Genomic DNA, 27,419 nt, shown 5'->3' with positions numbered 1-27,419 from the left:
AGCTCTGACATCACCCACTGAAGATTCTCACCAGCCTGGACAGCCAAAGGGGTCTGTGTGTGGCCGGGGAGGATGGCGGGGGAGTGAGCCCCATGGAACAGCCAGGAACTGGTAAGGGGAGGTAGGGCACAGATCCCAGTAAATGATGGTAAATGGTGGTGACCCCGAGAGGAAAGCGGAAGTATTTGGGTTTTTAAACTTCCCCCTAAATTCCCACAAGATTTCATTGTTGCCCCCACACTTCCCCTCTTCCCCACATAGGGAATTTCCAATTTCACTTCCCAATACGCAAGTGGCCAGAGGGCCTCAACTTCCTCCTCATGCCCTCCCTGCCCTGCCCCAGCTGTAGCCTCTGTGGGGAAGCCTTCTCTTCTCCCGCGCGCGTCCGGTGTCACCCATGTCCTCCCTCGCTTGCGTCCCTCTCCCATTCCCACCCCGTCGGCCTGAGGGGAGGTCAGGCCTCTCGCTGCCCATTTTTCTTTCCCCAGTCACCAGCCCGCCCCGGATTCTCTACTCCCTCAGCTTGCTCTGCTACCACTTTCTGTCTCTCCCTCTCCCAAAGCAGATAAAAGATGAGGGGACAAAGACAGTGTGTGTCTGGGAAGCTGGGCTGAGAGGAGGAGGTGCCGCCGCCCGGGGGTACTCCGATGCTTCCGGGGATTCCGAGCCAGCTGGAGGACCGCACGTGGCGAACGGCGGGCGCGGCACGTAGTCAGGAAACCAGGGTGCCTGACTGGGTGTCTCGTGGAGCCATCCCGCGGGGGTGTGGGGGGGCCACGGTGCCGGAAGGCACGCGGCCCAGAGACCGTCTCCGCCGAACGCCCGCTCCTCGCCTTCCTAACCGCAGCACTTTCGCGAGCCTCCCTACGGGGGCGGGGCGAAACAGGTGCGGTTGCCACGGCAGCCGGACCACAGCCTCGCGAGATTTGGAATCAGCCAATGGGGGCGGGGCAGGGGAAGACGTGGCACCAGTCGGAGGGGCGGGGCTTGGAGGGGCTCCTCCCTACCTCCCCCAATTCCGCCCTACCCCCGCCGCGGCGGCGCTAGCAGCCACTGAGGGACCGACCCTATAAAGGCCACTCCGCTAGGGGTGCGCAGCACTCGGCAGAGGGCGCTTCGGCGGGCTGGGCTGTGCGCCTGCGCAGTGTGGGTCGCTCCCCATTCCCTGCCCCGGCCGGCCCCGCCTCGGCTCCGCACCCTCGCCCCGCTCTCAGCCGCCGCTCTGCCCCGCAGCAGCCAGCCCCGTGTCCGGCAGTATGTTCAGCTGGGTCAGCAAGGATGCCCGCCGCAAGAAGGAGCCGGAGCTCTTCCAGACGGTGGCTGAGGGGCTGCGGCAGCTGTACGCGCAGAAGCTGCTGCCCCTGGAGGAGCACTACCGCTTCCACGAGTTCCACTCGCCCGCGCTGGAGGACGCTGACTTCGACAACAAGCCTATGGTGCTCCTCGTGGGGCAGTACAGCACGGGCAAGACCACCTTCATCCGACACCTGATCGAGCAGGACTTCCCGGGGATGCGCATCGGGCCCGAGCCCACCACCGACTCCTTCATCGCCGTCATGCACGGCCCCACTGAGGGCGTGGTGCCGGGCAACGCGCTCGTGGTGGACCCGCGGCGCCCCTTCCGCAAGCTCAACGCCTTTGGCAACGCTTTCCTCAACAGGTACCCACCCATCACTCCAGGGGGCGGGGGGCGCGGCCGGGGCACACCCCTCACTCGGAGACTGACCCTCCCGTGGCTGTCGCCCCGCCGTCCTTTGTCTCCGAGGCCCCAGTGAGACCCTCAGTGACCACTCCCTGGTCCGAGGGCCCTGCCCCTTCCCAGAGAAAACCCACCGGGGGTCTAAGAGTGGGCGTTGTCGGCTCCCCCAGCTTCTGTCCTCCCCAGAATCTTCCAGGGTAACCACCAAGCCCTCCTGCAGATCCCAGCCCCACTCCCCTCAGCACCAGGGCCGCAGTAGGAAGCTGAGCCATTCCTGCGCTCCTTTTCTTGGTCTCCACCTCCGTCCCGCAGGCTGGATGCACCTAATTCACGGAAATCAACCCTCCCCTCCCTGTCTCCTTAAGTGTCGATAGCAAAACACAATGAAACTTCTAGCCATTCCCTTCTCTGGTGCGGTGTGGGTCTGCTCTGCCTCCCCTGGGACGGTGGTTTTGTGTAGGAGGGAGGAGGAGGATCTGCTGTGGCTTGCTGACTTTGGGGCAGCCCCTTGGAGGCAGGGGACAGTTGAGGTTCGAACACTTCTCCCAATGGCAGCTCTCAAGAGGTCAGTGCTGCCCTGAGGGGTTTCAGGAAGCAGGATGAGGTGGTGGCAGTGGGAGCCCTGCAATGAGATTCTGGCCCTAAGCCCTTCTGTGCACTGAGGGACAGAATCTGAGGTTCCTTCACCCACTTGGACCTCACTTTTCCAGTTAAGTGGCCTCTGCACGCGAGGAGAGTAAGCTCCAGGACTCTGCCTGTCTCAGTGCTGTGAATGAAACACAGTGCTCCCGCTGCTCAAGGAGTGCAATGCCCAGGCTCACTTTTCTCCAAAGAAACTCGAGACATACCCGTCCCAATCCCCAGGCGACATACCAAAGTACTTCACAGACCCTGTCCTCCCTGCCACCCCACGTTCACGGACTCCACATGCCTTTCATAATTCTGCACCAGCGAAGAGCCTCTGAAGGAATCTTTGAATCCTGCCTTCCAGGTCCCCGCCCTGCACGGTCACATTCCTTTCCAGACGCCATCCAGCCGTGCAGGGCAGCTTGCCCTAGAGCCAAGCTGGTGGCCAGGCCTACTCCAGGCACAGAGCTGACCTTCAGCAGGGTCTGTTCACTTCCAGGCATTTCAGCCCGCCCTCCTGTTTTACAGCTGTTGATGTTTGTCTGTCAAGGCCAGGTTGAGTGCAGCCCTTTGGGCTAAGGGTCCTGAAGAGGTGGAGTCCTCTTGCGCCAACCTTACCTCATTTCAAGATTTGTGTGCCGGTAGAGAAGTGATTAGCTGAAACCATTAGCTGGTGGAAGCCATTCGACCCTGTGGAAAGTTTGGCAGCTGTGCCAGAAAGTCCAAGCGTTAGGTCTCTGCTTCCATGCAAAACCTTGGGAAACCATGGGAAGGGTCACTGCCCCTGCTGCCTCTGCTGTCCTTAGCTCTTCACTTTCCTTGTGAGGGCACACCTTTTTTGAAAGGAGAGACATGGCACAGGACCAGTTTTCTGAATTTGGAAGCCTAGAGTTTCAGAGCTGGAAGGATCTTAGACATCATCTTGGCAGCCCCCACCTGACTGGTTCAGGAAACCGAGGCTCAGAGGGTCCGGCTGATGTGTGGAAGTCACCCATTAGGTCAGCCAGCACTGACTGCCTGGCTTTTGCACAGCCAGTTACTGCTTTCTGCTGCTTCTACCCGAAAAAGAGCAATTCGAGATTGCTTTGTCCGAGACCGGTGCTTTTATGACATTGGTGCCACAGGATCTGAGAGGTGGCACACGTTTATTTCCTTCTTGCTGCCACCTCATCTCCAGAGGATCCCTGATCACTGATTGCCCTGCCGAAGGGGCCCTATCAGCCCACGCTGAGGCCCAGAGCTGTGCCAGGATGTGTAGTGTGGGGAGTGAGCCCGGCGAGGAGGGTGCAACAAAGGAGGCTTTTCTCTGGCTGATACAGCCTCTTCCAGCTGAGTCTTGAAGAGACTCGTTGAGTCGTGAACTTGACTTGCCGGCCTTCTCCTCCTATGTGGCTGCTCTAAGAATAAAATCAGCTGGAGCAGACCAAGGCAAGGTGCAGTCAGGGTGTCTTAAGAGTGTCTTGCAAAAACTCATTGCATAACTGGGACTGCCACTTGTGCAAGATGAAACCTGTGCGTCCTTGGTGAGATGGAATCGGAGGCATCTTTGCTGCTTCCCCTTTCCTGTTTTCTGCCACATACCCTGGGCTCTGCAGAGCAACTGGTTTCTGGGTCCTATAGATATTAGCTCGCTTTCTGGGCTCATTTATGAGGCATTTTATGTATGTGATTTCCCAGAGCCAATTCTGCTTCCCATCCTCCTATTCTGTAATCATCTCTCCAGCGCCTCCTGTCCCCAGCAGGAAGGCCAGGACTGGCCTGCATGCATTGCTACTGGCACTGGCGAGAGTGAGGCCCACGTTTTGCTCGCCCTGCAGGTCAGCTGGTCTTGCTCCACTGCCTTGCAGAGCACCCCTTGCCCTGGCCAGCTGCCCTCTGCCCGTGGGCCCCTGGTCACTGGGGGATGGGGCCAAAGGGAGAAGCTGATCGGCTCAGAGTCCTCCTGTCTGTTGGAAAGGCAGCTTCAAGTCTGTGTCCTACAGATAATGGGTCAGTCTTTTCTTTGCTCTCACTACCTTTTTCAGAGAAGTTTTTTGTTTGTTTTTTTGAGACAGAGTCTCGCTCTGTTGCCCAGGCTGGAGTGCAGTGGCGCACAATTTCGACTCACTGCAAGCTCCACCTCCTGGGTTCGAGCAATTCTCCTACCTCAGCCTGCCGAGTAGCTGGGACTACAGGCGCGTGCCACCATGCCCAGCTAATTTTTCTATTTTGGGTAGAGATGGAGTTTCACCATGTTGGCCAGGCTGGTCGTGAACTCCTGACCTCAAGTGATCCGCCCGCCTTGGCCTCCCAAAGTACTAGGATTACAGGCGTGAGCCACCACGCCCGGCCTTTCAGAGAAGTTTTTAAAGGAGCTTTTTCTGCATCCAGTGAAGGATCCCTGCTCTCAACTGAGACTGCCCCTTGCCTTTCTGGGCTGTTCTAAGCTTAGTGTGAAACTCAGATGTGCGTGGCTGAGCCCTGGCCCGCAAGTCGCCAGCCTCTCCACGGCTTTGTTCTTCCTCAGCCTGCTCGGACTTTCAGAGAATGGCGCGTCTGTGCTTCTCCGTCCCACCGTCTACCAGCCTGTGTGGTCCCCAGGTTTTGCCGGCCGTCCGTTTCAATTCCCTCACCCAAGCAGCTGGTTGAAAGGGCAGGGCTGGCCCTAGCAGCAGTAGGAAGCGGCCAGCTTTCTTCAGTGTGGAGATTTAGCCAAGTGGTGGAGGATTCTGAGATGGGATTTCAGCGCCCCAGCGTGACCTTCTGCTTCCCCTCTGAACTGAATGGTGACCTAGGCTTGCACAGTTTTCACTAACAAGTCAGCAGCTTGAAAGTTGACCTCTCAAACTCTAGGGGAAAAGTGTGTGAGGAAGTGCTGATTTGGGTCAGTTTGAGCCTGCTGGTTGCATTCCCAGTTGAGAAAGTCCATACGATTTGCCGGCCACCCCGGGAAACTAAGACGATAGAAAACCACCTGTCAGTTCCCCGCTGCTGGAGAGGAAGCCAGAGATGGAGCGAAGGAGTACAGAGAGCCCTTTGTTGTGTCCGGAGCAGTGATGACTGTGTCTTGACGCCTCTCTTCTGGCTCTTGCTCTCATGTAGGTTCATGTGTGCCCAGCTGCCCAACCCCGTCCTGGACAGCATCAGCATCATCGACACCCCCGGTATCCTGTCTGGAGAGAAGCAGCGGATCAGCAGAGGTAAACAGCTGTGACCACAGCTCGGGCTGCTGGTGTTGTCACACATCCTTCTCTCTAAGATCTGCAACTTGGTTCAGATGCTGCCCTTGAGATTTCTCCCTTTTTTCTTTTTTTTTTTTTTTTTGACGGAGTCTTACTCTGTCACCCAGGCTGGAGTGCAGTGGCGCGATCTCAGCTCAGTGCAACCTCTGCCTCCTGGGTTCAAGCGATTCTCCTGCCTCAGCCTCCTGAGTAGCTGGGACTACGGGCATGTGCCACCACGCCTGGCTAATTTTTGTATTTTTCGTAGAGTTGGGGTTTCACTATATTGGCCAGGCTGGTCTCGAACTCCTGACCTCCTGATCTGCCCGCTTTGGCCTCCCAAAGTGCTGGGATTACAGGCGTGAGCCGCCACACCCGGCTGCCCTCGAGATTTCTTCCAGTCTCAGCCTTTCTAAAAAAAAAATGTGGCCGGGCACGGTGGCTCACGCCTGTAATCCCAGCACTTTGGGAGGCCGAGGTGGGCGGATCACGAGGTCAGGAGATTGAGACCATCCTGGCTAACACGGTGAAACCCCATCTCTACTAAAAAATAGAAAAAATTAGCCGGGCATGTTGGTGGGCGCCCGTAGTCCCAGCTACTCGGGAGGCTGAGGCAGGAGAATAGCGTGAACCCAGGAGGTGGAGCTTGCAGTGAGCCGAGATCGCGCCACTGCACTGCAGGCTGGGCGACAGAGCGAGACTCCGTCTCAGGATAAAAAAAAAAGTGTCCGAGTAAGAACCCATTTTACATCAGCCTCCCATCTCCACAGTGCTCTGTGCACTGAGAGGGCGGGAGCTGCTTTCTTTCTTGGCTCCCTGGGCCTAGGCAATGGGAGCAGCCATGGTGAGACCACAGCCAATCTTATGTGGCTGTCATGCTTTTGAACCCCTGGGGCATGCTGGAAACAACAGGATCAGAATCGGGCCATGCTGTGAGGGTGCAGGAAGCATTGCTGACTCTGAACAAGCCCCTGGTCCCCAGAGCTTATTAGCTTTAGTCTGTGTTTAAAAGCCTTTGCCCCCCAACGCCATATACATTCCTCACGTGTCCAGCAGGACTGAGAGAGAGCCAAGCAAAAGGAGAAGCTGGTAGAAATTCATGAAACAGGGGCTGGTGGAAATTTGCTTACATTTGCTTAGAGGTTGACAGCAGCCTCCCTGGCTGAGGCCTTCTTGCTGTGCAGTAGTGCACCGTGCCCATTCCAATTGTGTAAACTCCTGCCTAGATTCTGCCAAGCTCTTTTGAAGATCTGGTTCAGGATGAGCCTGAACTGGGTCCTCCATCTGTCACTGCCCCTTTTTCACAGACGGGTGGGGCGCTTTGGGGCCTGATGCTTTCTGGGAAGAGCTTGAGGGTAGGCTGGTACCTGGCAGGTGAGGAGTGGAGTCTACAGCTCCAAATGTGAAAATGAAATAAGATCAAACTCAAAGAGGGGTTGAGGACAAGTGAGCAAGTTTGTTGATGATTAACTTGCAGATCCTTCCCGTGTCCCTTACCCTCTGGACTGGCCTTTGCTGGGTGAGCCTTGCAGTCAAAGCCGGCAGCTAGGATTTGGGGTGCACATGTCTCTCTGCTAGGGCTCTGAGGGTATGGGGACTCTGTTCTTGGAGCTGAGAAACCTTGCTTCTCTTTCCTTCCAGCCTTGCGGGCCTTGCCTGTGTGGGACTGCATCAGAGCGTACTGAAATCACTGGCCCTCATCTGGTTTCAGAGCTGCCAGTTAAGCTGTTAGATTCTCCCACCCCTGGTGACAGTGACACACCTAGGAGTTAAGGGAGTGGATTTGGAGACGCCTTCTAAAAAAAAAAAAAGCGAGGGCTGGTATTTTTATTTCTTACTGCTATTGTTGTTCCAACCTAGTTTTAGTAAATGCCGGATAAGCAAAAGCCCTGTCATTTGCCAAAGCAAGGTCAGAAAATCTGATTAAGTTACTCTTTTTTTTTTTTTGAGACAGAGTCTCGCTCTATCGCCCAGGCTGGAGTGCAATGGCATGATCTCGGTTCACTACAACCTCCTCCGCCCTGGTTCAAGCGATCCTCCCGCCTTAGCCTCCTGAGTAGCTGCGATTACAGGTGCATGCCACCACGCCTGGCTAATTTTTATATTTTTAGTAGATATGGGGTTTCGCCATGTTGGCCAGGCTGGTCTTGAACTCCTGACCTCAGGTGATCTGCCCGCTTCGGCCTCTCAAAGCATCATCACAGCCTTGAACTCCTGGGCTCAAGTGATCCTTCCACCTTAGTCTCCCAAGTAGCTGGGCCCACAGGCGCGGGCCATCATGCTCGGCTGGGGTTGTATGTCTTGTGTTGCTTGCCTTGGCCCCTGCCCTCTGAGATGCTCCCTCCCCACCTCCCACTCCCTCTGCTTCCTTTCCCTGGTAGGAAAGAGGCAGGCAGAGGTGTCTACACTGGCTGTCTCTGGGACAAGCACCAAAGTGTATGCTCCATATCAGTGGATCTGCAGACACAGCATGGCGTTTTGATTGGGAGCAAGGGGTGGACGTAGGTGTTGCCTTGTGGTCCCTGCCGTGGAGTTGCCTGTGCAGACAACAGGTTGGAGGAGCAAGCCAGCAGGACATGAGGCTGCTGTCAGTGTGCTGCCCTGCTCTGCCTGTGTGGCCTCCCTCTCCCCTCCAGGTGCAAAGTGTGGCCCCTCTGCATCCCTGAGAGGCAAGGCTCCCCTATATCCACAGAAGGTCATCTCTACCCATTATGGGCAGGAAGGAGCCGGTGGCTGAAAGAGAAGCACATCACGCTGATTGGAGGAGGGGTTTCCTGCTGTGAAGTAGCAGAAGATCAAACCGATTTTACTAGACCATTTCTTTTCCTCCATAGCCCTAGAGGCCTTGGTTTAGATGTGTTTTACTAAAAGTTACCTGGTTAGGGTTTGAATGATGGTGTTTTATTGTCAGGAGAAAGACCATCGCTCAGTACCTCTTGGAGGTGCTGGGTGTAAACTCCAGGATGAGCCCCACTAGGTGTACACAGGAGGAGTGGATTTCTGTTTCCTGGAGGCCCCGCCCATCAGCCATGGAAAGGCCCCTGTGGCCTGTCCAGCGGAGGAGGTCGGAGTGGAGCAGTGCGTTCCCGGCAGGGCTGGCTGCCTGCTACTGCCTTTGCTGGTGGCGTGGAAAGCAGGTGTTTCCCTCTCGGAAAGATAGTGCCGGCAGAGCACGCACCAGGGCCCCAGCACGACACGCCTCCCCTGGCCTGCCAACCCGTTCCCTGGAAACATGTCCTTGTGGAGGCCATGGATGGACATTGGGGTTGCTAATTGCATTTACTTCCATTTCCCACCCCGTCTGGCCCTGCCTGGCCCCTCCTGACTTTTTTTCCCCTTTCCCCATGGTCCTAATGTGAGCAGGAAACACGGTCTGAAAAGATAAGGTGGGCTGGTGCAGGCCCAAAGCAGTCAGGATGCAGCCAGGCTCTGTCAGGGACCCCTGAGGACTGCCTCAGGGACAAGAAGGGGGCCGGGTTGGGGTCTCTTGGGCTGCTTTTGCCTGTGTGCTAATCTGAGTGACTTTAAAGATACCATTCTCCTGTGTCAGCAGAGAAAGGTGGCCTCTGGGGGCTGCATTCATTCTTGAGTGCTGCCTGTGTGACTGATAAGGGCATTCCAAAGGGCAGCTGGGTCCGGCAGGGGTGGTGCCCTTGGCTCCAGGGGCTGCCGACCAGTTGCGTGGTCCTGGCAGTGCCTCATGCCGAGTCATCCCCCGGCGGGGCCTCTGTGGGCAGCCCGGCCAGTTCGTTCGTTCCCCACCGTGGTCACTAGGCAACTGTGAACTAAGCGGGAGTTTTTGTGTCTCAATCTCCCCATGAAAGCTGTATCAGCATCAGCAGGGTAGTGTTGTTTCTACTTGCAGTAGCAGATCAGAGACCTGGCCAGCTTTGTGTCTGACTTTCTGCTGGCCACTGCCACGTCAGTGAGTTCCATTGAGTTATCACAGCAGCTGCATCTAGGAGGAAGCTCCTGCCTTTCAGAGGAGGAAGCGGAGGCTTAGGAAAGTTAAGTAATTGGCCTAAGATGACAGGCAGGCCAGCAAGTGTCGGCGCTAGGATTTGAACCCAGGTAGGGGCTGTGCTCCTACTGCGGCGGAGCTGAGAAGGGTGCCTTGGCATGAAGGCTGTGGGCGAAGGAGTGCCGGGAGCTTGGGTCAGACAGACCTTTGCCCCTGTTGGGTCATTACTGTGGAGGCCTTCTCAGCCCTCCTGAGACACACAGAGGCCACCCTCTGTTTCTCTCCCGCCCAAGGTTAGACTCCAGTCCTGAAATGGACCTGAGGTCTGGGGCTTTGAACAGCAGTGCTGGTATTGTGTTCCCTGTTCCCAGCCATAAATGACCCCTTGGGGTCTCCAGGGAGCCTGGTGGCCTGGGCTCTCGTTTGCCCTCTGGTGGTCTGCAGGCTCCCTCTAAGCCTGGGAGCTGTCCTGATCCTTAGTGGTTGGATGGGGCCTCCCTGCCCGCACTCCCACCTGTGTGTCCTGAGCCCTCCGGCCCAGAGGCGGGCCTGCGCCGTGGGCCGCCCCCACTTCCTGCCGACACCTCCTGAGATGGAGATGCCGCTGCCAGCAGCACCCCCAGGCTGAGGTTTCACCAGGGTGCTCCGAAGACCATCAAATGCTCCCAGGGGCGGCCCAAAGGCCATGAGCCAGGCCAGGTGCTGTGTCCCTCTTGGATTCAGCATCCATAGCACAAGTAGATCAGAAGGTTCAAGTCCCACGTTAGTACTTGGGGAGCTGGGTGGCTCTAGGGAGTTGCTGTAGTCCCTGGGAGCTGCATCAGTCCATCAGGAAACACCATAGCCTCTCCGGTTATTGTAGATTACCAGAATTTACATGTTAAGCTCTTGCCCTAGTGCCTGGTGCACAGTTAAGTGTTCAGGTGTCAGCTGGTTCATAGTCAAGAGATTGAAAAGCCCAGGACTTTCCAGACGGTGATCTGAGTAACATCCTGGGGAGTATCCTCGGGGAAGTGCTGACTCAGCCGGGGTTTCTCGTTGGGTTCCAGGCCCTCCTTTGCTCCCAGCTCCAGGCCTCCCGAAACCCTCTGCTCGCCCCACCTGGCTGTGGTCTCCCTCTGTGGCCCAGCAGGCCAGGATGCCAAGACAGCTTTTGGCCTCAGCCTCTGCTGGGGGCGTGCAGGCTCTGCCGCAGAGGAGGCGTACCAGGCGCTGCCCGCGCTCAGCACCTGTTCCCCAGGCTGCGCACTGGCGGTGGGCTGGGGAGCAGCTGGCTGAGCGCCTGCAAACATTCCGTTTATATTTGGGGGATGAGGCATTCTTCATGCATTTGAAGTCCTTGCCTACACACCCATCAGAATCTGAGCTTCTTAAGCCCAAAATACAAATCCTGCGAGTAAATAAGAGCAAACATTTACTCCTGCTCGCAGTGTGCCAGGCTCACTCCATCCTCCCGCGGCCCTCCAAGCTGGAAACCTACTATCTTCGTGTTACAGACTGAGAAGCTGGGAACCGAGGCTCTGAGAGGTCAGAGACCTGCTGGGTCACACAGCTCGTTGTTGAGTAGAAGGTTCAGGATGGAAATGTGGGCCTGATTCCAGAGTTCCTCTGCCCCCTCCCGCCCCTCTTTTGTTGCTTCTGTCTGATTTGCTGGGGTCTACGTTGTGTGTAGTGAAGTCCACCCTCCTCAGGCGCCCTGCTGTACAAAGCATTCCTGGGCTGCCACCACTATGACAGAGAGTATTCCCATCTCCCGAAAGTTCCCGTGCCCCTCATAGTCACTCCTGGTCCCAGGCAGCCCACTGACCTTTGTCTCTAACTTTTGCCTTTTCCGTAATGTCACCTAAATGGAGTCATACAGGATGAAGCCTTTTGCTTCCACCTTCACTTAGCAGGATGCTTCTGAACTGCATCTGTGTGTCTGAGAGCCCCTGTGGCCCGCTCCTCTTTGTTGGGGGTCCTTGTCCCATCATAGGGATGCACTATCCGTTGTCATCCATTCACCTGTTGGGGCGCTTGGGTTGTTCCACCTGGGGCAGTTTTGAGTCAAGTACGTGCTTCGTGTGGGCGTGTGCTGCTGCTGCTCTCAGGTAAATGCTGAGGAACGGAGGCGCCTCTGTGCTCCACTGGAAAACCCTTCCAGAGGAGCTTCAGCCTGAGCAAGCCCAGGAACGAGGCCCAGCACGCGTTGGAAACCTGTGTGATGGAGAGCTAGGGCGAGAAATACTGAAGCCCACGCAGCTTGAATGACAGGAAACAAAAGTCGATTGGAGACAAACCCTCTATTGTTTCATGTTCTAGAAATCTTTGGAATGTATAAAGCAGCTTTTCCCCCTGCGGCTGGAACTACCTGTGTTTTGGAGGCTGCTGGGGTAGGGTGGGGAGGCCTGAGAACCTCCCTCTTCCCCTTCTGTGCTGGCGGGAAACATGGTCCGGCTGTTCTCAGGAAGGCAGACCCTGTAAGGCCAGCGCCTGGAGAGGGGCGCCGCAGAGCCGCAGTGGCCTGGAGGAGGCTGGGTGGGACACGGGTCGCCATGAGAGGCACCTGCGTGCACGCTACCCTGAGGTGCCACGCCTGGCTCAGCCTGGTTGCCCGGAGCCACTCTGTTCTTTCATCCCACAGCCCCAGGACTTTTCGTTTTCACTTTTTAAAAATTGTGATAAAATACACCTAACATATAATATTTACCATTTTAATCTTTTTTTTGGTGGGGGGTTGCAGAGATGGAGTTTTACTCTCATTGCCCAGGCTGGAGTACAGTGGCACGATCAATCTCGGCCCACTGCAACCTCCGCCTCTGGGTTCAAGCAATTCTCCTGCCTCAGCCTCCCAAGTAGCTGGGATTACAGGCGCCTGCCACCACGCCCAGCTAATTTTTGTATTTTTAGTAGAGACAGGGTTTCACCATGTTGACCAGGCTGGTCTCGAACTCTTGACCTCAGGTGATTCGCCCACCTCGGCCTCCCAAAGTGCTGGGATTGCGGGCATGAGCCGCCGCGCTCAGCCTTTTTTTTTTTCTTTTGAGACAGAGTCTTGCTCTGTTGCCCAGGCCGAAGTGCAGTGGTGCGATCTCGGCTCACTGCAGCCTCTGCCTCCCGAGTTCCAGCATTTCTGCCTCGGCCTCCTGGGTAGCTGGGATTACAGGCACACGGCACCATACCTGGCTAATTTTTGTATTTTTAGTGGAGACGGGGTTTCACCATGTTGGTCAGGCTGGTCTCGAACTCCTGACCTCAGGTGATCAGCCCGCCTTGGCCTCCCAAAGCACTGGGATTACAGGTGTGAGCCACTGCGCCCGGCCTCATTTTAACCACGTTTTTTGGTCATGGACCCCAGAAAAGTAGATTTTAACTATTTGTAGGTGTGCATTTCACTGGCATTTAGCACATTCTTCATTGTTCAGCTGTCACCACCATCCAGCTCCAGAGCTCTTTACTTCCCAAATGGACACTCTTCTGTTCAACACCAGCTCCCCTCCTGGCTCCCTGCACCCCGCAGCCCCTGCACTCCCCATTCTATATTCCTTTTCTGTGCACTTGATTACTTCTGGTATCTCCTGTAAGTGGAATCCTACAGTGCCGTATCTGTCCTTTTGTGGCAGGATGTTTTAAAAAAACTTTTAGGTTCAGGGGTACATGTACAGGTTTGTTATACAGGTAAATGGAGTGTGGTGGGGTTTGGTGTACAGATTATTTCATCACCCAGGTAATAAGCGTAGTATCTGATAGGTAGTTTTTCTTTTCTTTTTTTTTTTTTGGAGACAGGGTCTTACTCTGTCACCCAGGCTGGGAGTGCAGTGGCACAATCACAGCTCACTGTAGCCTCAACCTCCCGGGCCCAAACAATCCTCTTACCTCAGTGTCCCAAGTAGCTGGGAATACAGATGCATGCCACCACACCCAAATTTTTTAAATTTTTGTAGAGGGGGGGTCTCGCTATGTTACCCAGGCTGGACTCAAGCAGTCCTCCTGCCTCAGCCTCCCAGAGTGCTGCGATTACAAGCGTGAGCCACCATGCCCAGCCTGCTAGGCAGCTTTTCTGTCCTCACCCATTCCACCCTCAAGTAGGCCCTAGTGTCTGTTGTTCTCTTCTTTGTTGCCATGTGTACTCGATGTTTCACACCCATGGATGAGTGAGAACATGCGGTATTTGGTGTGGAACATGCAGTATTTGGTTTTCTATTCCAGTGTTAGTTTGCTGAGGATAATGGTCTCCAGCTCCATCCATGTTGCTGCAAAGGTCACGATCTTGTTCCTTTTTATGGCTGGATAGTATTCTCTGTGGTATATGTACCATGTTTTCTTTATCCAGTCTACTGTTGATGGGTATTTAGGTGGATTCCATCTTTGCTATCGTGAATAGTGCTGCGATGGACATATGTGTGCATGTGTCCTTATGGCAGAATGATTTCTCTTCCTTAGGGTTTATGCCCAGTAATGTGATTGCTGAGTCGAATGGTAGTTCTGTTTTAAATTCTTTCAGAAATTGCCAAGCTGCTTTTCACAGTGGCTGAACTGGTTTACATTCCCACCAGCAGCATATAAATGTTCCCTTTTCTCTGCAACCTCACCAGCATCTGTTACTTTTAGACTTTTTAATAATAGCCATTCTGACTGTTATGAGATGTTGTCTCATTGTGGTTTGATTTGCATTTCTCTAATGATTAGTGATGCTGAGAGTTTTTTCATATGCTCGTTGGCTGCGTGTGTGTCATCTTTGGAAAAGGTGACAGACTTATTTCATCACTTAGCATCATGTCTTCTAGGTCCCAGGATTTTCTGAGCCAGAGCTTCCTGGTGGCTTATGATCCCTTATCAGAGGGGGCTCTGGCTTTTACTCACTAAAACCACTCCGTCTGCAGGTGGGCCTTTCTCTCCAGCCCACCCACTTGGGCCATGTTTTCTGTGTCCTTTTGCTCGGTGTCAGTTCTGTTACTCCCACCGGGGCCTGAGCTAGTCAAGCTAACAGCAAGGCCCCTACCTTGGTGGGTGCCAAAGCCTGAAGGCTTGTTGCTTTGGGCAGTGCCGGGGGTGCTGGCAAGCCCTGTTCTGTACTTGTTACCGGCCGTCCAGCTCTGATCCAGAGAGTGGCTCAGTGCTACCGCTGTGCGGTGTAGCCTTTGGCACCTCTTGAAACCCGGCGTCTTTAAGGCTGAGTGAGGTGCCTTTGAGGGCAGTGAGGGCCTGGTGGGCTAAGGAGCGCCCGTGGGCCTGGTGGGGCGTGCAGTTACATGGTCACTGCCTGCATGGCACAGGCCCGAGTGCTGTGGCCCTTTTTGTCACCTGTGGGTGTGGCTGGCCAGTCACTGTGTTTCCCTCACAGCGAAAGCACATTTTCTGTAATAAACAGGAAATTTTAGTCACCTGCAAAGAAATGGGCTTACCTCTGTTGACTCCAGCTTGAGATGATGGCCAGTAACTGGGTTTCAGAGCAGGTGGGGCTGGGCTTCTGGACCTGGGGCAGGGAGTTTTGGAGTGCTCACTCTTCTTTCTTCCTTCCCCTCCTTTTTCTCTCTTTCCCCAGGGCCCCCCAGCCATCCAGGGGGAGGGGGGAGTGGGGCCTTGCTGGGTGGAGTTTGGGAGGGTGACCTCAGCTCCCCAGGCGCTGTCCTGACTCCCAGGCCAAAGCTAACATGGGCTGAGCACAGCCCATCAGGGCGCCCTCATTCCCAAGAACTTGGTTTTGGCATCACAGCCTCCCCAGCTGTGTGAATTCTAGTTTCAGCTTGTGGCGGGCTGAAGACAAATGATTTGACAAGGGGAGAAGTTGGGCCCCCTTTTTGCTGAGCGAGGAGCCTCAGTCCTTGAGTCATCGCCTTTTCAGTACTGACCTGCGTTCCCAGAGCTGGCCATAAAAGGCTGTGGGCTGCGGGCCCCAGGCAGGCGCTGCAGGCTCAGCTAGTGTGGCCTCATCCCCCGGGGGCAGAGGCGGCCTCTCCCTGCCCCTGTTTCCCTCATGTTGCCCTTGGCCTCTCTTTCTGGTTTTCTGCCGAGACTTCACTCTTTGGGCATCCTCTCCTGTGGAGCTCAGAGCCAGCTGCAGGGAGTCCAGGTGCCCGGGGCCTTGTACTTTGGAAGCAGGAGCCTGTGGTGGCATGAGGTGCCCTGGCACGATGCCCTTCCACACCTTCTGGGCACAGGGAACCTGGCAGCTCTGCTGTCTCCGACCATCCACCTGAGCCTCTGGAAGGCTGATCGGACCTCCCCGCCCAGGCTGGAGGCCAGGATCCCGGCTCCCCTGCACTCCTACCCTGTTAAGAAGCTTGGCCCTCGGGGCTGCTTCTGGTCAGAGTGCCCTATTTCCTGTTGAGCTGGGGCAGGGAACGGCCGCACATCACCTGTGGAGAGGCTGCCGAGGCTGTGTGGCTGAAGCTGTGGATTTGGGATTTTCCTTACATTTTGGTGACTTTGCTCAAGGATGAAAGTCCTTGACCAGTGATGGGTCCAGGCCGCTGGCCCCTTGTTCCCACAGAGCCCTGGCTTCCCCTGCCCCAGCCTGCCGAGGAGGCTGTCCCTGTTGGGTCCTGGGCTGGAGGCCCAGTGCTCCCACACGCCCTCCTCCCTGCAGCCCGGCCGAGGAATTGGTATTTAAATTTCACAGATGGAGAAAGTAACTGAGAAGTTAGGAAAAGAACTTCAGGTCACAGAGTCAGTGGCAGGGGGCAGGAGTGGAGTGCAGAGCCATCTTAGTTAGTGGCCCGAGTTCCTTCTGGGAGCGCCAGGTGGGGGGAGGGGCTCTGTGCCCCTGTGGCTTTGGGTTCGCAGATGGCGCCAAGCACGCCTGGGCCTGGGGCCGGGGCGGGCGGCAGGAGTGTTTATCCCATGAGCGAGCTTGACTCCGCACACCCCGTGGTGCCATTTGTCTTGGCGCGCTTGTGCGTAGAGGCAGCCTCTCAGGAGCCTGGGCTGTGGACCTGCCTTTGTCCTGGAGGGCTTTGCAGGGTGGGAGCAGCGGATGCCACCAAGGGGGAACCCGTGTAGCGGAGGAGTCAGCAGCAGCTCCCACTGGGGGACGGCAGGGCTGCCCTCCCATCACCGTGGGCGACCCTGTCCAGCTGCTGCTTTTCCTTAACGCTTTGTCCTTGGAGCTCCCACCTCGCTGCTGTTTTTCTGCCCCCTCAGTCTGGAGAGCGCCCATCTCCATCCCCAGCTTGGCAAGAGGGTGGTGTTTTTCATGGAGATGCCAGGAGCGGGTGGTGGGCTGAGGACAGGTTTGGGCCCAAGCTGTGCGACTCTCAGACTGTTGTGTGCAGGAGTGGCTTCTGCCGCTTATTTCCGGAGCCTGACTGCTCTCTGGGAAGTACTTGGTGCTTCTGAAGAGGGCCGGCCTACATTTGGGTGGCCTGGGACCTGTGGGAAGACTGAGCCAGGGACATGGAGGCTTGCCCAGAATCAGGCAGAGAGGATGTGGCCCCTCGGGGGTGGGGCCCAAGCTCCCCAAGGACTCTAGGCCTTTGTTTCCACATGGCCCGCCTGTCACTCCTTACTCTTCCTAGACCAGGAGGGACAGAAGTTTTACTCTAGGGGCAGAGGAAGAGGTGAGGATTTCTTTTATTTTGTTTTTGAGACAGGGTGTCGCTCTGTCGCCCAGGCTGGAATGCAGTGGCATGATCACGGCTCACTGTAGCCTCAACCTCCTGGGCTCAGGTTATCCTCCTGCCTTAGTCTCCCAAGTAGCTGGGACTACAGGCCTGCACCACCTTTGCAGAGTTGGGATTTTGCTATGTTGCCCAGGCTGAAGTGGAAATATTTTGAAGAGGCCTAGTTGTCATATAGGATTCAAAACCGCTGTTACAGAGACCCAAAAAATCATTGGCTTAAGTCAGATAGCCGATAGTTTATGTGAAAAACAACGGTCTAAGGCCATTCTGAACATGCAGCTTTCATCTCTGAACCCAAGGTGCTTCCTCCAGCTCCTTCCATCACATCAGCATCCCAGTCCTCAGGAGGGAGAAAACAACAGAGGGCTCATGCACCTTTTCTTGTTCATTCTGCTGAAGGAGGCTGGGAAATGCAGTCTGAAGCTGGGAGGCCATGAATCCAGCTGAAACTAGATAGTTATATCTGGTTCCTTCCTTTAGGAGGAATTTCAATTAGCAGTCTCTGCCACAGGCGACAGAATTCACTTTAGTTGGTGGGCCTTAATTGGGCCATAATGGGTTGGTGGGAAGCAATATAGAATAGAGTTTAGAATCCAGGCGTGGTGGCTCAGGCCTGTCATCCCAGCACTTTGGGAGGCCAAGGCGGGAGAATCTCTGAGCCCAGGAGTTCAGCATAGACAACATAGTGAGACCCCCATCTCTACAAAATAAAAATTTAAAAATTAGCCAGACATGGTGGCACACGCCTGTAGTCCCAGCTACTCAGGAGTCTAAGGTGGGGGGGATGGCTTGAGCCCAGGAGTTCAAGGTTGCAGTGAGCCAAGATTGTGCCACTGCACTCCAGCCTGGGTGACAGAGCAAAACCCTGTCTCTAAAAAAATGAATATAAAATTTGTTTTAAAAGAATATAGAGCTTAAAGCTGGAGTCTGTCCAGTCCAACCACTTTGTTTTGGAGAAGTGTTTAAGACCCAGGAAGGGGAAGTGGTTTGTAGCACTTCCTGGGCTTCTTGTAGAGCAGAGGTCAGCAAACTTTTTCTGTAAGGGTCGGATAGTTAATACTTCCAGCTTTGCAGACCTTATAGTTTCTGTCACAACGACTGAACTCTGCTGTGTTAGACAAAAGAAGCCATGGATAATACAAATGAGTATGGCTGTGTTTCAATAAAACTGTATTTATACAAACAGGTGGTGGGCCAGGTTTGATCCCTGAGCTGTAGTTTGCCAACCCTTGTTGCAGAAAATAAGTGAGATTCCTGCAAAATGGGGAGCCTGGCACATCAGCACTGAACAAGTAGCAGCTGCAGTTACTTTTGCAGGCGCCTCTTGTCACTACCGTCCCAGGGCACACAGCTGGCAGGTGGCAACACTGGAGTCTATGTTCTACCGTCTGTGCTGTGCTGAGCATAGTGCTGGGTCTCCTCCTCACTCGCCCTCCTCTGACCCACCTTAGAGCTTGCACTGTGGGACAACCTTTGCATTAGCACCTGTTTATGCCAAGTGCTTCATGGGTTGGGGAGTGTTATGGTGGGGGCAGGAATAGGGGAGATAATCCTGCCCTCAGGGTGCTGTGCTGTCTAGATGAACACCTAGGAATTTTTTTGTTTTTTTTTTGAGACGGAGTCTCGCTGTGTCACGCAGGCTGGACTGCAGTGGCACGATCTCGGCTCACTGCAACCTCTGTCTCCTGGTTTCAAGCAATTCTCCTGCATCAGCCTCCTGAGTAGCTAGGACTACAGGCATGTGCCACCACACCCAGCTATTTTTTTTTTTTGAGATGGAGTCTCGCACTGTTGCCCAGGCTGGAGTGCGGTGGCACAATCTCAGCTCACTGCAACCTCTGCCGCCCAGGTTCAAGCAATTCTCCTGCCTCAGCCTCTCGAGTAACTGGGATTACAGGTGCCCACCACCATGCCGGGCTAATTTTTGTATTTTTAGTAGAGACAGGGTTTCACTATGTTGGCCAGGCTGGTCTTGAACTCCTGACCTTGTGATCCACCCGCCTCAGCCTCCCAAAGTGTTGGGATTACAGGTGTGAGCCACTGTGCCTGGCCTTTTCTTTTTTTTTTTTTTTCGCGACAATTTCGCTCTTCTTACCCAGGCTAGAGTGCGGTGGCATGGTCTTGGCTCACCACAACCTCCGCCTGCTGGGTTCAAGTGATTCTCCTGCTTCAGCTTCCTGAGTAGCTGGGACTACGGGCTCGCACCACCCTGCCCGGCTAATTTGTGTATTTTTAGTGGAGACAGGGTTTCACTATGTTGGCCAGGCTGGTCTCAAACTCATGACCTCGTGATCCTCCCACCTTGGCCTCCCAAAGTGTTGGGATTACAGGCGTGAGCCCGGCCTATAGGAATTTTAAAAACTATCTCAGGCTGAGGAATACCAGGCCAGGTTGGAGATGAGAGCCATCAGAACAGCAGGTCCCTTGGCGCCCCTGAGCTCTCCCTTCTCTTCCCCCCAGGCTATGACTTTGCAGCCATCCTGGAGTGGTTCGCGGAGCGTGTGGACCGCATCATCCTGCTCTTCGACGCCCACAAGCTGGACATCTCTGATGAGTTCTCGGAAGTGATCAAGGCTCTGAAGAACCATGAGGACAAGATCCGCGTGGTGCTGAACAAGGCAGACCAGATCGAGACGCAGCAGCTGATGCGGGTGTACGGGGCCCTCATGTGGTCCCTGGGCAAGATCATCAACACCCCCGAGGTGGTCAGGGTCTACATCGGCTCCTTCTGGTCCCACCCGCTCCTCATCCCCGACAACCGCAAGCTCTTTGAGGCCGAGGAGCAGGACCTCTTCAAGGACATCCAGTCACTGCCCCGAAACGCCGCCCTCAGGAAGCTCAATGACCTGATCAAGCGGGCGCGGCTGGCCAAGGTAGACCCTGGGGTGAGGGGAGCAGCCTATTGCCAGGCAGGGCCATGGGGCTCTGAGACTGGCACTCAGGGCCCCAGGATTGCCCGAAACCCTTCCCAGCTCACTTCACAGGCAGACCTGCACTGTGCTGTTTCCCTCTATAGAAACCAGTCTTTGGTCAGCACCCGCGTGCAGCCTGCTCTTAGCTAAGATTCTCTACCCGGCCTCCCTCTAAACCTGTTCTGTTTGTGGTTTATACCCCATCTACTTTCAAGAAGGGTTTGACTATGCTTACAACACAGAAACAGCACACAGGAAGTTACCGCTGAAGCAAAGGAGGCAGCCTCAGAAATGGAGTGTTGGGGGATAGAGCGCTGAGGCTTGTTGGCTTCCCTCTAGGGTTTTTTGTTTTTGTTTTTGTTTTTGAAGCGGAGACTCGCTGTGTTGCCCAAGCTGGAGTGCAGTGGCATGATCTCGGCTCATAGCAACCTCCACCTCCCAGGTTCAAATGATTCTCCTACCTCAGCCTCCCGAGTAGCTGGGATCACAGGCACGCACCACTATGCCCAGCTGATTTTTGTATTTTTATTAGAGACAGGGTTTCACCACGTTGGCCAGGCTGGTCTCAAACTCCTGACCTCAGGTGATCTGCCCACCTCAGCCTCCCAGAGTGCTGGGATTACCCCTCTGGGGTTTACTGAGCCTGAAGTGCACTCAGCACAGTGCTGGACGCCGGGGACTGGTGGGGAGTGACACACAGCCCCTGTCCACTCCTCAGCCTTCATGGGGAAAGCAGAGCATGCAAACAAAAAATAAACATCAGTTATTTGTGTCGTCTCGGAGTGAGCACAGGCTGCTGCGGGAGCTGGCGCTAGGGGTTGTCCCAGTGGAGTAGAAGGGCTGGGGGGAGGCTGGCAGGAGCTGAAGCTTAAGCTGTGACAGGAAGCAGCTCGTGAGGAGACGGGGTGCCAGCCTGCAGCCTGGGGAGCACTGGGCACGGAAGCCAAGGTCACGCTGAGGCGGTGTCAGTTCAGCAGGCCTTGCAGACCATCCTTACGTCTCCTGGCAGCCCAGGCCTGGTGGCACCTATCAGCAGCCTCTGAATGGCCAAAGGGTTTGGAATCTCAGTGGCTGACCAAGTACTTGAGTGAGAGCCGGCGTGGCTGGGGCCAGGAAACGAAGGTTAATGCCACCGGCGGGCCCTTCCAACACAGAATGACAGAACACATGCCCTTGGCGTGTCTGACTTTGGATAGCACCCTATCGTGAGCCGGCCTAGACGAGTCACCATGAGTGACAGTCCCGTCTGTGGTTGGGGTTGACCCCGTGGACAGGAGTGTTTGACACAGATTGTCTGAACAGCTGAGAAGTGACCAAGCCCACATTTGTATCTCAGCAGGGCACCTAGCTATTCTTTCAGGCTCTTAGCACAGGGCTCGGTTGTTTCAGAAACAGGCTCCAGCCAGGCATGGTGGCTCATCCTGTAATTCCAGCACTTTGGGAGGCCAAGGTGGGTGGGCGCATCACCTGAGGTCAGGAGTTCGAGACCAGCCTGGCCAACATGGCGAAACCCCATCTCTACTAAAAAAAAAATACAAAAATTAGCCGGGCGTGGTGGTGCGTGCCTGTAATCCCAGCTACTTGGGAGGCTGAGACAGGAGAATCACTTGAACCCAGGAGGGAGAGGTTGCAGTGAGCTGAGATCACACCACTGCACTCCATCCCAGGCGGCAGAGCAAGACTCTGTCTCAAAAAAAAAAAAAAAGAAAAAAAATAGGCTCTGGCCAGGCATGGTGGCTCACGCCTGTAATCCCAGCACTTTGGGAGGCCAAAGCAGAAGGATCCCTTAAGGCCAGGAGTTAGAGACCAGCCTGAGCAACCTAGTGAGACCCTGTCTCTATTTAATTTAAAAAAAAAAAAAAAAAAAGGCCCTTGCCGTAGCTCCCATCTCTAGGCCAGGCCAGGCCAGGTCAGGCCAGAGCGTGGCTGGGGAACTGTCCTGCCTGCCAAGCCAGGCCCTTTGGTGATACGTCCCCAGTTCTTCAACAGAGAGCAGGGTGCTTGCCCCCACCTTGTGGCATGCAGGGGGTACCAGGGCAGACATCATGTGGGCATGAAGGCTTCAGTGACAGCTGTGCCTGTGGCCAGGGTCACAGTCCCCTGATCTCCAGAATATAACTGAGGACTGAGGATGGGCACTTCCTGGGGAGCCCATGTCCCTGCCTGCTCAGAGGCATGGAGACTGCAGGCGTTGAGCACAGTGGCCCTCGTACCCACTCTGTCTCGAGGCCAGTCAGTCAGAGGGCATGTGGGTGCTACCTGGTCTGAGCAGTGAGAACTGACCCTTCATCCTTTGCCACCACTGTCCTCCCATTGTGCCCCAAGTACCCTGGGCCCCACCTCACCCTGTAGATGAGGAATTCTCATTCTGGCCTGAACCTCCGTGAGCTGTGTGCACGGGCGTGGGTCAGATGCCTGCTCTGGAGGACACAGGGCTGCATGTTTTTCTTATTTTTAATTTTATTATTTTACTTTTTGATTTTTTTGGAGATGGAGTCTCACTCTGTCACCTAGGCTGGAGTGCAGTGGCGCAATCTCGGCTCACTGCAACTTCTGCTTCCCAGGCTCAAGCCATTCTCCTGCCTCAGCCTCCTGAGTAGCTGGGATTGCAGGCGCCCGTCACCACACCCAGCTAATTTTTATATTTTAGTAGAGATGGGGTTTCACCATGTTGATCAGGCTGGTCTCGAACTCCTGACTTTAGGTGATCCGCCTGCCTCGGCCTCCCAAAATGCTGGGATTACAGGCGTGAGCCACCGCGCCCGGCTGGCTGGATGTTTTTCTAGATCTCTCCCTTCTGGAGCCTCCCTGTGAGTGGAGCCAGCTTTGAGAGAGGAACCCATACAAAAACCCAGGTGACTGACCCTGGCCTCAAAGGACAAAGGACGTCCTGAGCTGAGGGGTGTGGGTGTGGCCCTAGCTGAGGCTCTCTCCTTGCAGGGCAGAGAGAGCTCCCTTGCTCAGCCACTTTTGAGGACAGACAGGACAAGGTGGCAGGCATGAGCCCCTGCCTGGTTGTCTGTGAGACCGTGTGTGACTGCCAGGCCCCAGGCACACTGAGTCACCGCGCCTGGAAAACCCTGTGGCCTCCAGTGTTGCCTCACACCTGCCACTTCCTTTTCCTGGAGTGAGTGGTGCTCTCTGTGATGACTCCCACCGGCCTGGGATCTGCCTGCCACAGTGTCCCTGGGGAGACTCTAGATCCAGACCCACATGGCACGGGGCTGCCTCCCTCAGGCAGTTCTCAGCCAGGCCCCCACCCAGGGCACAGGCTCAGGCTGAGTGGGGTGGTGGATGGGCTGGAGCCGGGGAGAAGGGCAGCAAGGCTGGCTGGCCGCAGCCCTCCGTGGCTGGACACGACTTGGCAAGGCCGAGGGATCTGAGGGCTGGGCTGCTCTCGAGGGCTGCCAGCTTCCCAGCTTGCTGCGGGGAAATGAAGGGGGTGCCGCCCTGAACGGGCACATGTCTAAGCAAGGTATTGACGCTTGGATAAAGCTGGCAACCGCCAGGAGAAGCCTTTGTGGGATTTTTCGAATCCTTCGTCATCCAAGCTGTGATGATGGAGTGGAACGTGGCATGGGCCCATTGGAGTTCTGTGGTCTCCATCGGCACTCGGCAGGGATTTGGACGTGCAGGCTGGTGGGCCCTGCAGGAAGCCTGCTGCCTGCTCTGCTGCGTGGGAGGGGGCAGCTCGGGGGAAGGGGGCTTGCAGAGAAACAGAAGAACGTGGGCTGTGGGGCACCTTCAGCAGCCCGGGGTTCCAATCCCAGCTCCTCCACGTGGGAGCCAAGTGCCCCAGGCAGCCTTTCCCAGCCTTGCTTAGGGCCGGATTGGGAGAATCCCACCCCGCAGGGCTGCGGTGAGGGTTGAACGGAGGGTGTGTGATGTGTGGTGAGGGTTGAACGGACGGTGTGTGATGTGCGGTGAGGGTTGAACAGAGGGTGTGTGATGTGCAGTGAGGGTTGAGTGGAGGGCGTGTGATGCACGGTGAGGGTTGAACAGAGGGTGTGTGATGCGCGGTGAGGGTTGAGTGGAGGATGTGTGGTGAGGGTTGAGTGGAGGGTGTGTGATGGGGTTGAGTGGAGGGTGTGTGGTGAGGGTTGAGTGGAGGGTGTGTGATGGGGTTGAGTGGAGGGTGTGTGGTGAGGGTTGAGTGGAGGGTGTGTGGTGAGGGTTGAGTGGAGGGTGTGTGGTGAGGGTTGAGTGGAGGGTGTGTGGTGAGGGTTGAGTGGAGGGTGTGTGATGCGTGGTGAGGGTTGAACGGAGGGTGTGTGATGTGCCCAGTGGTGCACGAGAAATGTCCTTCTTTGGGTTGACAGACTGGGTTTTACTCTTCCTGAATCATCACAATGATCCGTGCAAGGCCAAGGCTGTTGTCTTCTGTTTCAAGTGCGTTTTCCTGCCCTGTCCTTTGTCCTGTGGCGGTGGACAGCTGTGGCTCTTGCCAGATTGTGTCTGCTCCTAGGACTGTGGGAGCCGGTGGTGGTAGCGGCCTTGAGCTTGACCCATCCCTCCCGCTTCCCTGTTCCTGAGTGAGCACCTTGGAGTATCCTTGGAGTGTCCTTGGAGGCTCTGCTCTCGGGGGCAGCCTGGGCCAAGAGAGCGCCTGATGCTCACCCCGTCCTCACAGGTTCACGCCTACATCATCAGCTCCCTCAAGAAGGAGATGCCCAATGTCTTTGGTAAAGAGAGCAAAAAGAAAGAGCTGGTGAACAACCTGGGAGAGATCTACCAGAAGATTGAGCGCGAGCACCAGATCTCCCCTGGGGACTTCCCGAGCCTCCGCAAGATGCAGGTACGGCTGTCCCGAGGCCCCATGCAGGCTGGTGGCCATCAGGGCAGGAGGAAGGCCCAGGGCACTGGATTTGGAGGGAATCCCATCTCCATGGGAAGGGCCTCCCTGAACGGAAGCAGCTGGGTTAATCACCAGCACCCCACCCAACTCAGAGTTGACCCAGGCAGTGACACTGCAGAGGGGAATGTGGTGACTCACCCTGCGTGGTGGGGGGAGGGCAGGGCCATGCCAGGCGCTCTGGTGCCCTGTCCATGAATCCTTGCCACAGCCCTGCAAGGAAAGAGCTGGAGGTGCCTCCTGTGTACAGGTTAGAGAGCCAAGGGCCAGACGGGTTTGCCGAGTCGCCCCTGCTAGTGTGGGGGAGCAGCACTTTCTGCTTGTGAAGCCCTGACTGGAACCACTTGGCCTGGAGTCTGGGAGGGGCCCCCCTTCCCAGCTCTTGTCCTTCCTCCCCCGCCTACAGGAACTCCTGCAGACCCAGGACTTCAGCAAGTTCCAGGCGCTGAAGCCCAAGCTGCTGGACACGGTGGATGACATGCTGGCCAACGACATTGCGCGGCTGATGGTGATGGTGCGGCAGGAGGAGTCCCTGATGCCTTCCCAGGTGGTCAAGGGCGGCGCCTTTGACGGCACCATGAACGGGCCGTTTGGGCACGGCTACGGCGAGGGGGCCGGCGAGGGCATCGACGACGTGGAGTGGGTGGTGGGCAAGGACAAGCCCACCTACGACGAGATCTTCTACACGCTGTCCCCTGTCAACGGCAAGATCACGGGCGCCAACGCCAAGAAGGAGATGGTGAAGTCCAAGCTCCCCAACACCGTGCTAGGGAAGATCTGGAAGCTGGCCGACGTGGACAAGGACGGGCTGCTGGACGACGAGGAGTTCGCGCTGGCCAACCACCTCATCAAGGTCAAGCTGGAGGGCCACGAGCTGCCCGCCGACCTGCCCCCGCACCTGGTTCCGCCCTCCAAGCGCAGACATGAGTGATGGCGCCCGGCCCCATACCTGTCATCTGCACGCCCGGCCGGGAGGCAGAGATGGGGGGAGGGGAAGGCTCACCATTTCTCAAGGTCCATAAAGACTGAGCGGATGTTTCCCTCTCGAAAAGGAAAACCACCATCTTTCTTTTAAGGCTGTTCCTGGGCCTGGCGGGGGAGGCAGGGGTGAGAGGATGGAATTGTGTGCACAACAACTATGGCTATTTTAATATATAACGTTAGAGGCAGCGTTCTTTGTCGCCGCCTCCCCTGTGTGCCAGCCCTGTGTGCACGGCCTCTGCCCCCCGGCCTTTGCTGTGGCTGGAGCTGGACAGTGCAGCAACTGCGACCATGGGGGAGCCAGGTCGCCCTTTTGGCAGCTGCTAGGCTGGGGCTGCATGGACAGGAACACCAGGCACCCTCCGTGTGCTTCTGAGCTGAGGTTGCTTCACGGGACCGTGGCTTTCTTCCTCACCCGGCTCTGCCTCCCCCGTGCTCTCAGGCGAAGTGGGTTCTTGTGCCTTCCCCTCCCGGGCCCAGGCTCCCCGTGCGCGGGCCCTGCCCTTTCCTCCCGCGCCCCACCGGCTCCGACGCGCCACCCCGCTCAGCAGTCACAGAAGCAGGGCCCAGCCACCTTGGCCTTTTTTTGGGAGTTCAGGGGAGTAGGAGAATGTCTTCCAGAAAAATACATAAGCTAGTTTCTGTTCTGTAAAGTGATATCTTTCATACTTGACCAAAGTTCCCAATAACTTCCCAACCACTGTTCAAAAGCTGTGATTTTTGTCTCCCCTTCCCACCCTCCAGCCAAGGAGCAGCCCTGCCCAGGGGGCATTAGGTGTGGGTACCCAGGGAGCACCCCATTCCTGGACCCCAGCGTTGCGTTTCCTGGCTGAGGAAGGGTGGTCATCCCAGCTCCTGCCCTACCCTCTCACTTAACTGGAGCTTTGGGACGCACCCTCCACAGTGGGAGGTGGGTGGTGGGTGGCAGTGGCGGGGCCTCACGACAGCTTGGTGCTGGTAAGAGGAAGCCCGTGGTTCTGGCTAGGCTCTCATGTCCAGACAGCGGGGACCAGGGGAAAACCCAGCCCCTTCTCCTGTAATCCCCCTTCATTTCCTACCTTCCTTCCTCCTCTGTTTAGCAAAGGAGGGCAGCTCACTTGGATGTCCTTACAACGCCCCTGGCCCCAGGCTGAGCAATAAGAAACCAGAGCCTTGCGGCCCAGTGGCCCCGGGCCAGTTCAGGCCGCCTCCCCCTCCTCTGCCTGGGGCCATTGAGCCCAGCCTCCAGGGCCCGGGCGCGCTTGCAGGCCAGTGGCCACTGTCCGGGCTGTGATGGCACCAAGGCAGGTGGAGCACCAGGTACCACACAGCTGGGCTTCCCACCAGGCTTTCCCGCGGGGGTCTCAGGGAGCTTCTCCCCAGCGCTGCTCGGAGTCTGCAGGAACTGGCCTTGTTCTCCTTAGCCCATCACTCCATACAGTATTAGGTGAGGATGGATGCGGGCGCTGTCCTTGCCGGGAAGTCACTGTTGAAGTTGCAGTGGCTTGTTCACACCTGTGGGAAGAGAAGTGAAGACTTTCTCCTTGCATTAAAAAGTCTGAACTGTGCGAAAGCTTCGGGTGCTTCCTTGTCTTTTCTAGGGGCAG

The 27,419-nt window shown here is 56.1% G+C and overlaps 1 protein-coding gene across 2 annotated transcripts; it reads left to right on the top strand.

Annotated features, from left to right (window-relative positions):
* The first annotated feature begins 22 nt into the window (after nucleotides 1–22).
* EHD1 (EH domain containing 1) lies at nucleotides 23–27,385 on the top strand. Of its 2 annotated transcripts, XM_055354443.2 has the most exons (7): nucleotides 23–111; nucleotides 566–886; nucleotides 1,234–1,660; nucleotides 5,408–5,505; nucleotides 19,549–19,961; nucleotides 24,631–24,795; nucleotides 25,259–27,385. In XM_055354443.2, exons 3-7 carry the CDS (start codon nucleotides 1,257–1,259, stop codon nucleotides 25,781–25,783), a joined length of 1,605 nt encoding a protein of 534 aa, XP_055210418.1. In that variant the 5' UTR covers nucleotides 23–111; nucleotides 566–886; nucleotides 1,234–1,256; the 3' UTR covers nucleotides 25,784–27,385. The 2 variants fall into 2 exon arrangements, with proteins under 2 accessions (XP_055210418.1, XP_055210417.1); XM_055354442.2 differs by lacking the exon at nucleotides 566–886 and having other exon boundaries at nucleotides 29–111.
* Nucleotides 27,386–27,419: the final 34 nt, after the last annotated feature.

Source organism: Gorilla gorilla, chromosome 9 (genome assembly GCF_029281585.2).
Source record: "Gorilla gorilla gorilla isolate KB3781 chromosome 9, NHGRI_mGorGor1-v2.1_pri, whole genome shotgun sequence".
Taxonomy (NCBI): domain Eukaryota; kingdom Metazoa; phylum Chordata; class Mammalia; order Primates; family Hominidae; genus Gorilla; species Gorilla gorilla.
This window is presented reverse-complemented; position numbering and strand designations above follow the sequence as displayed.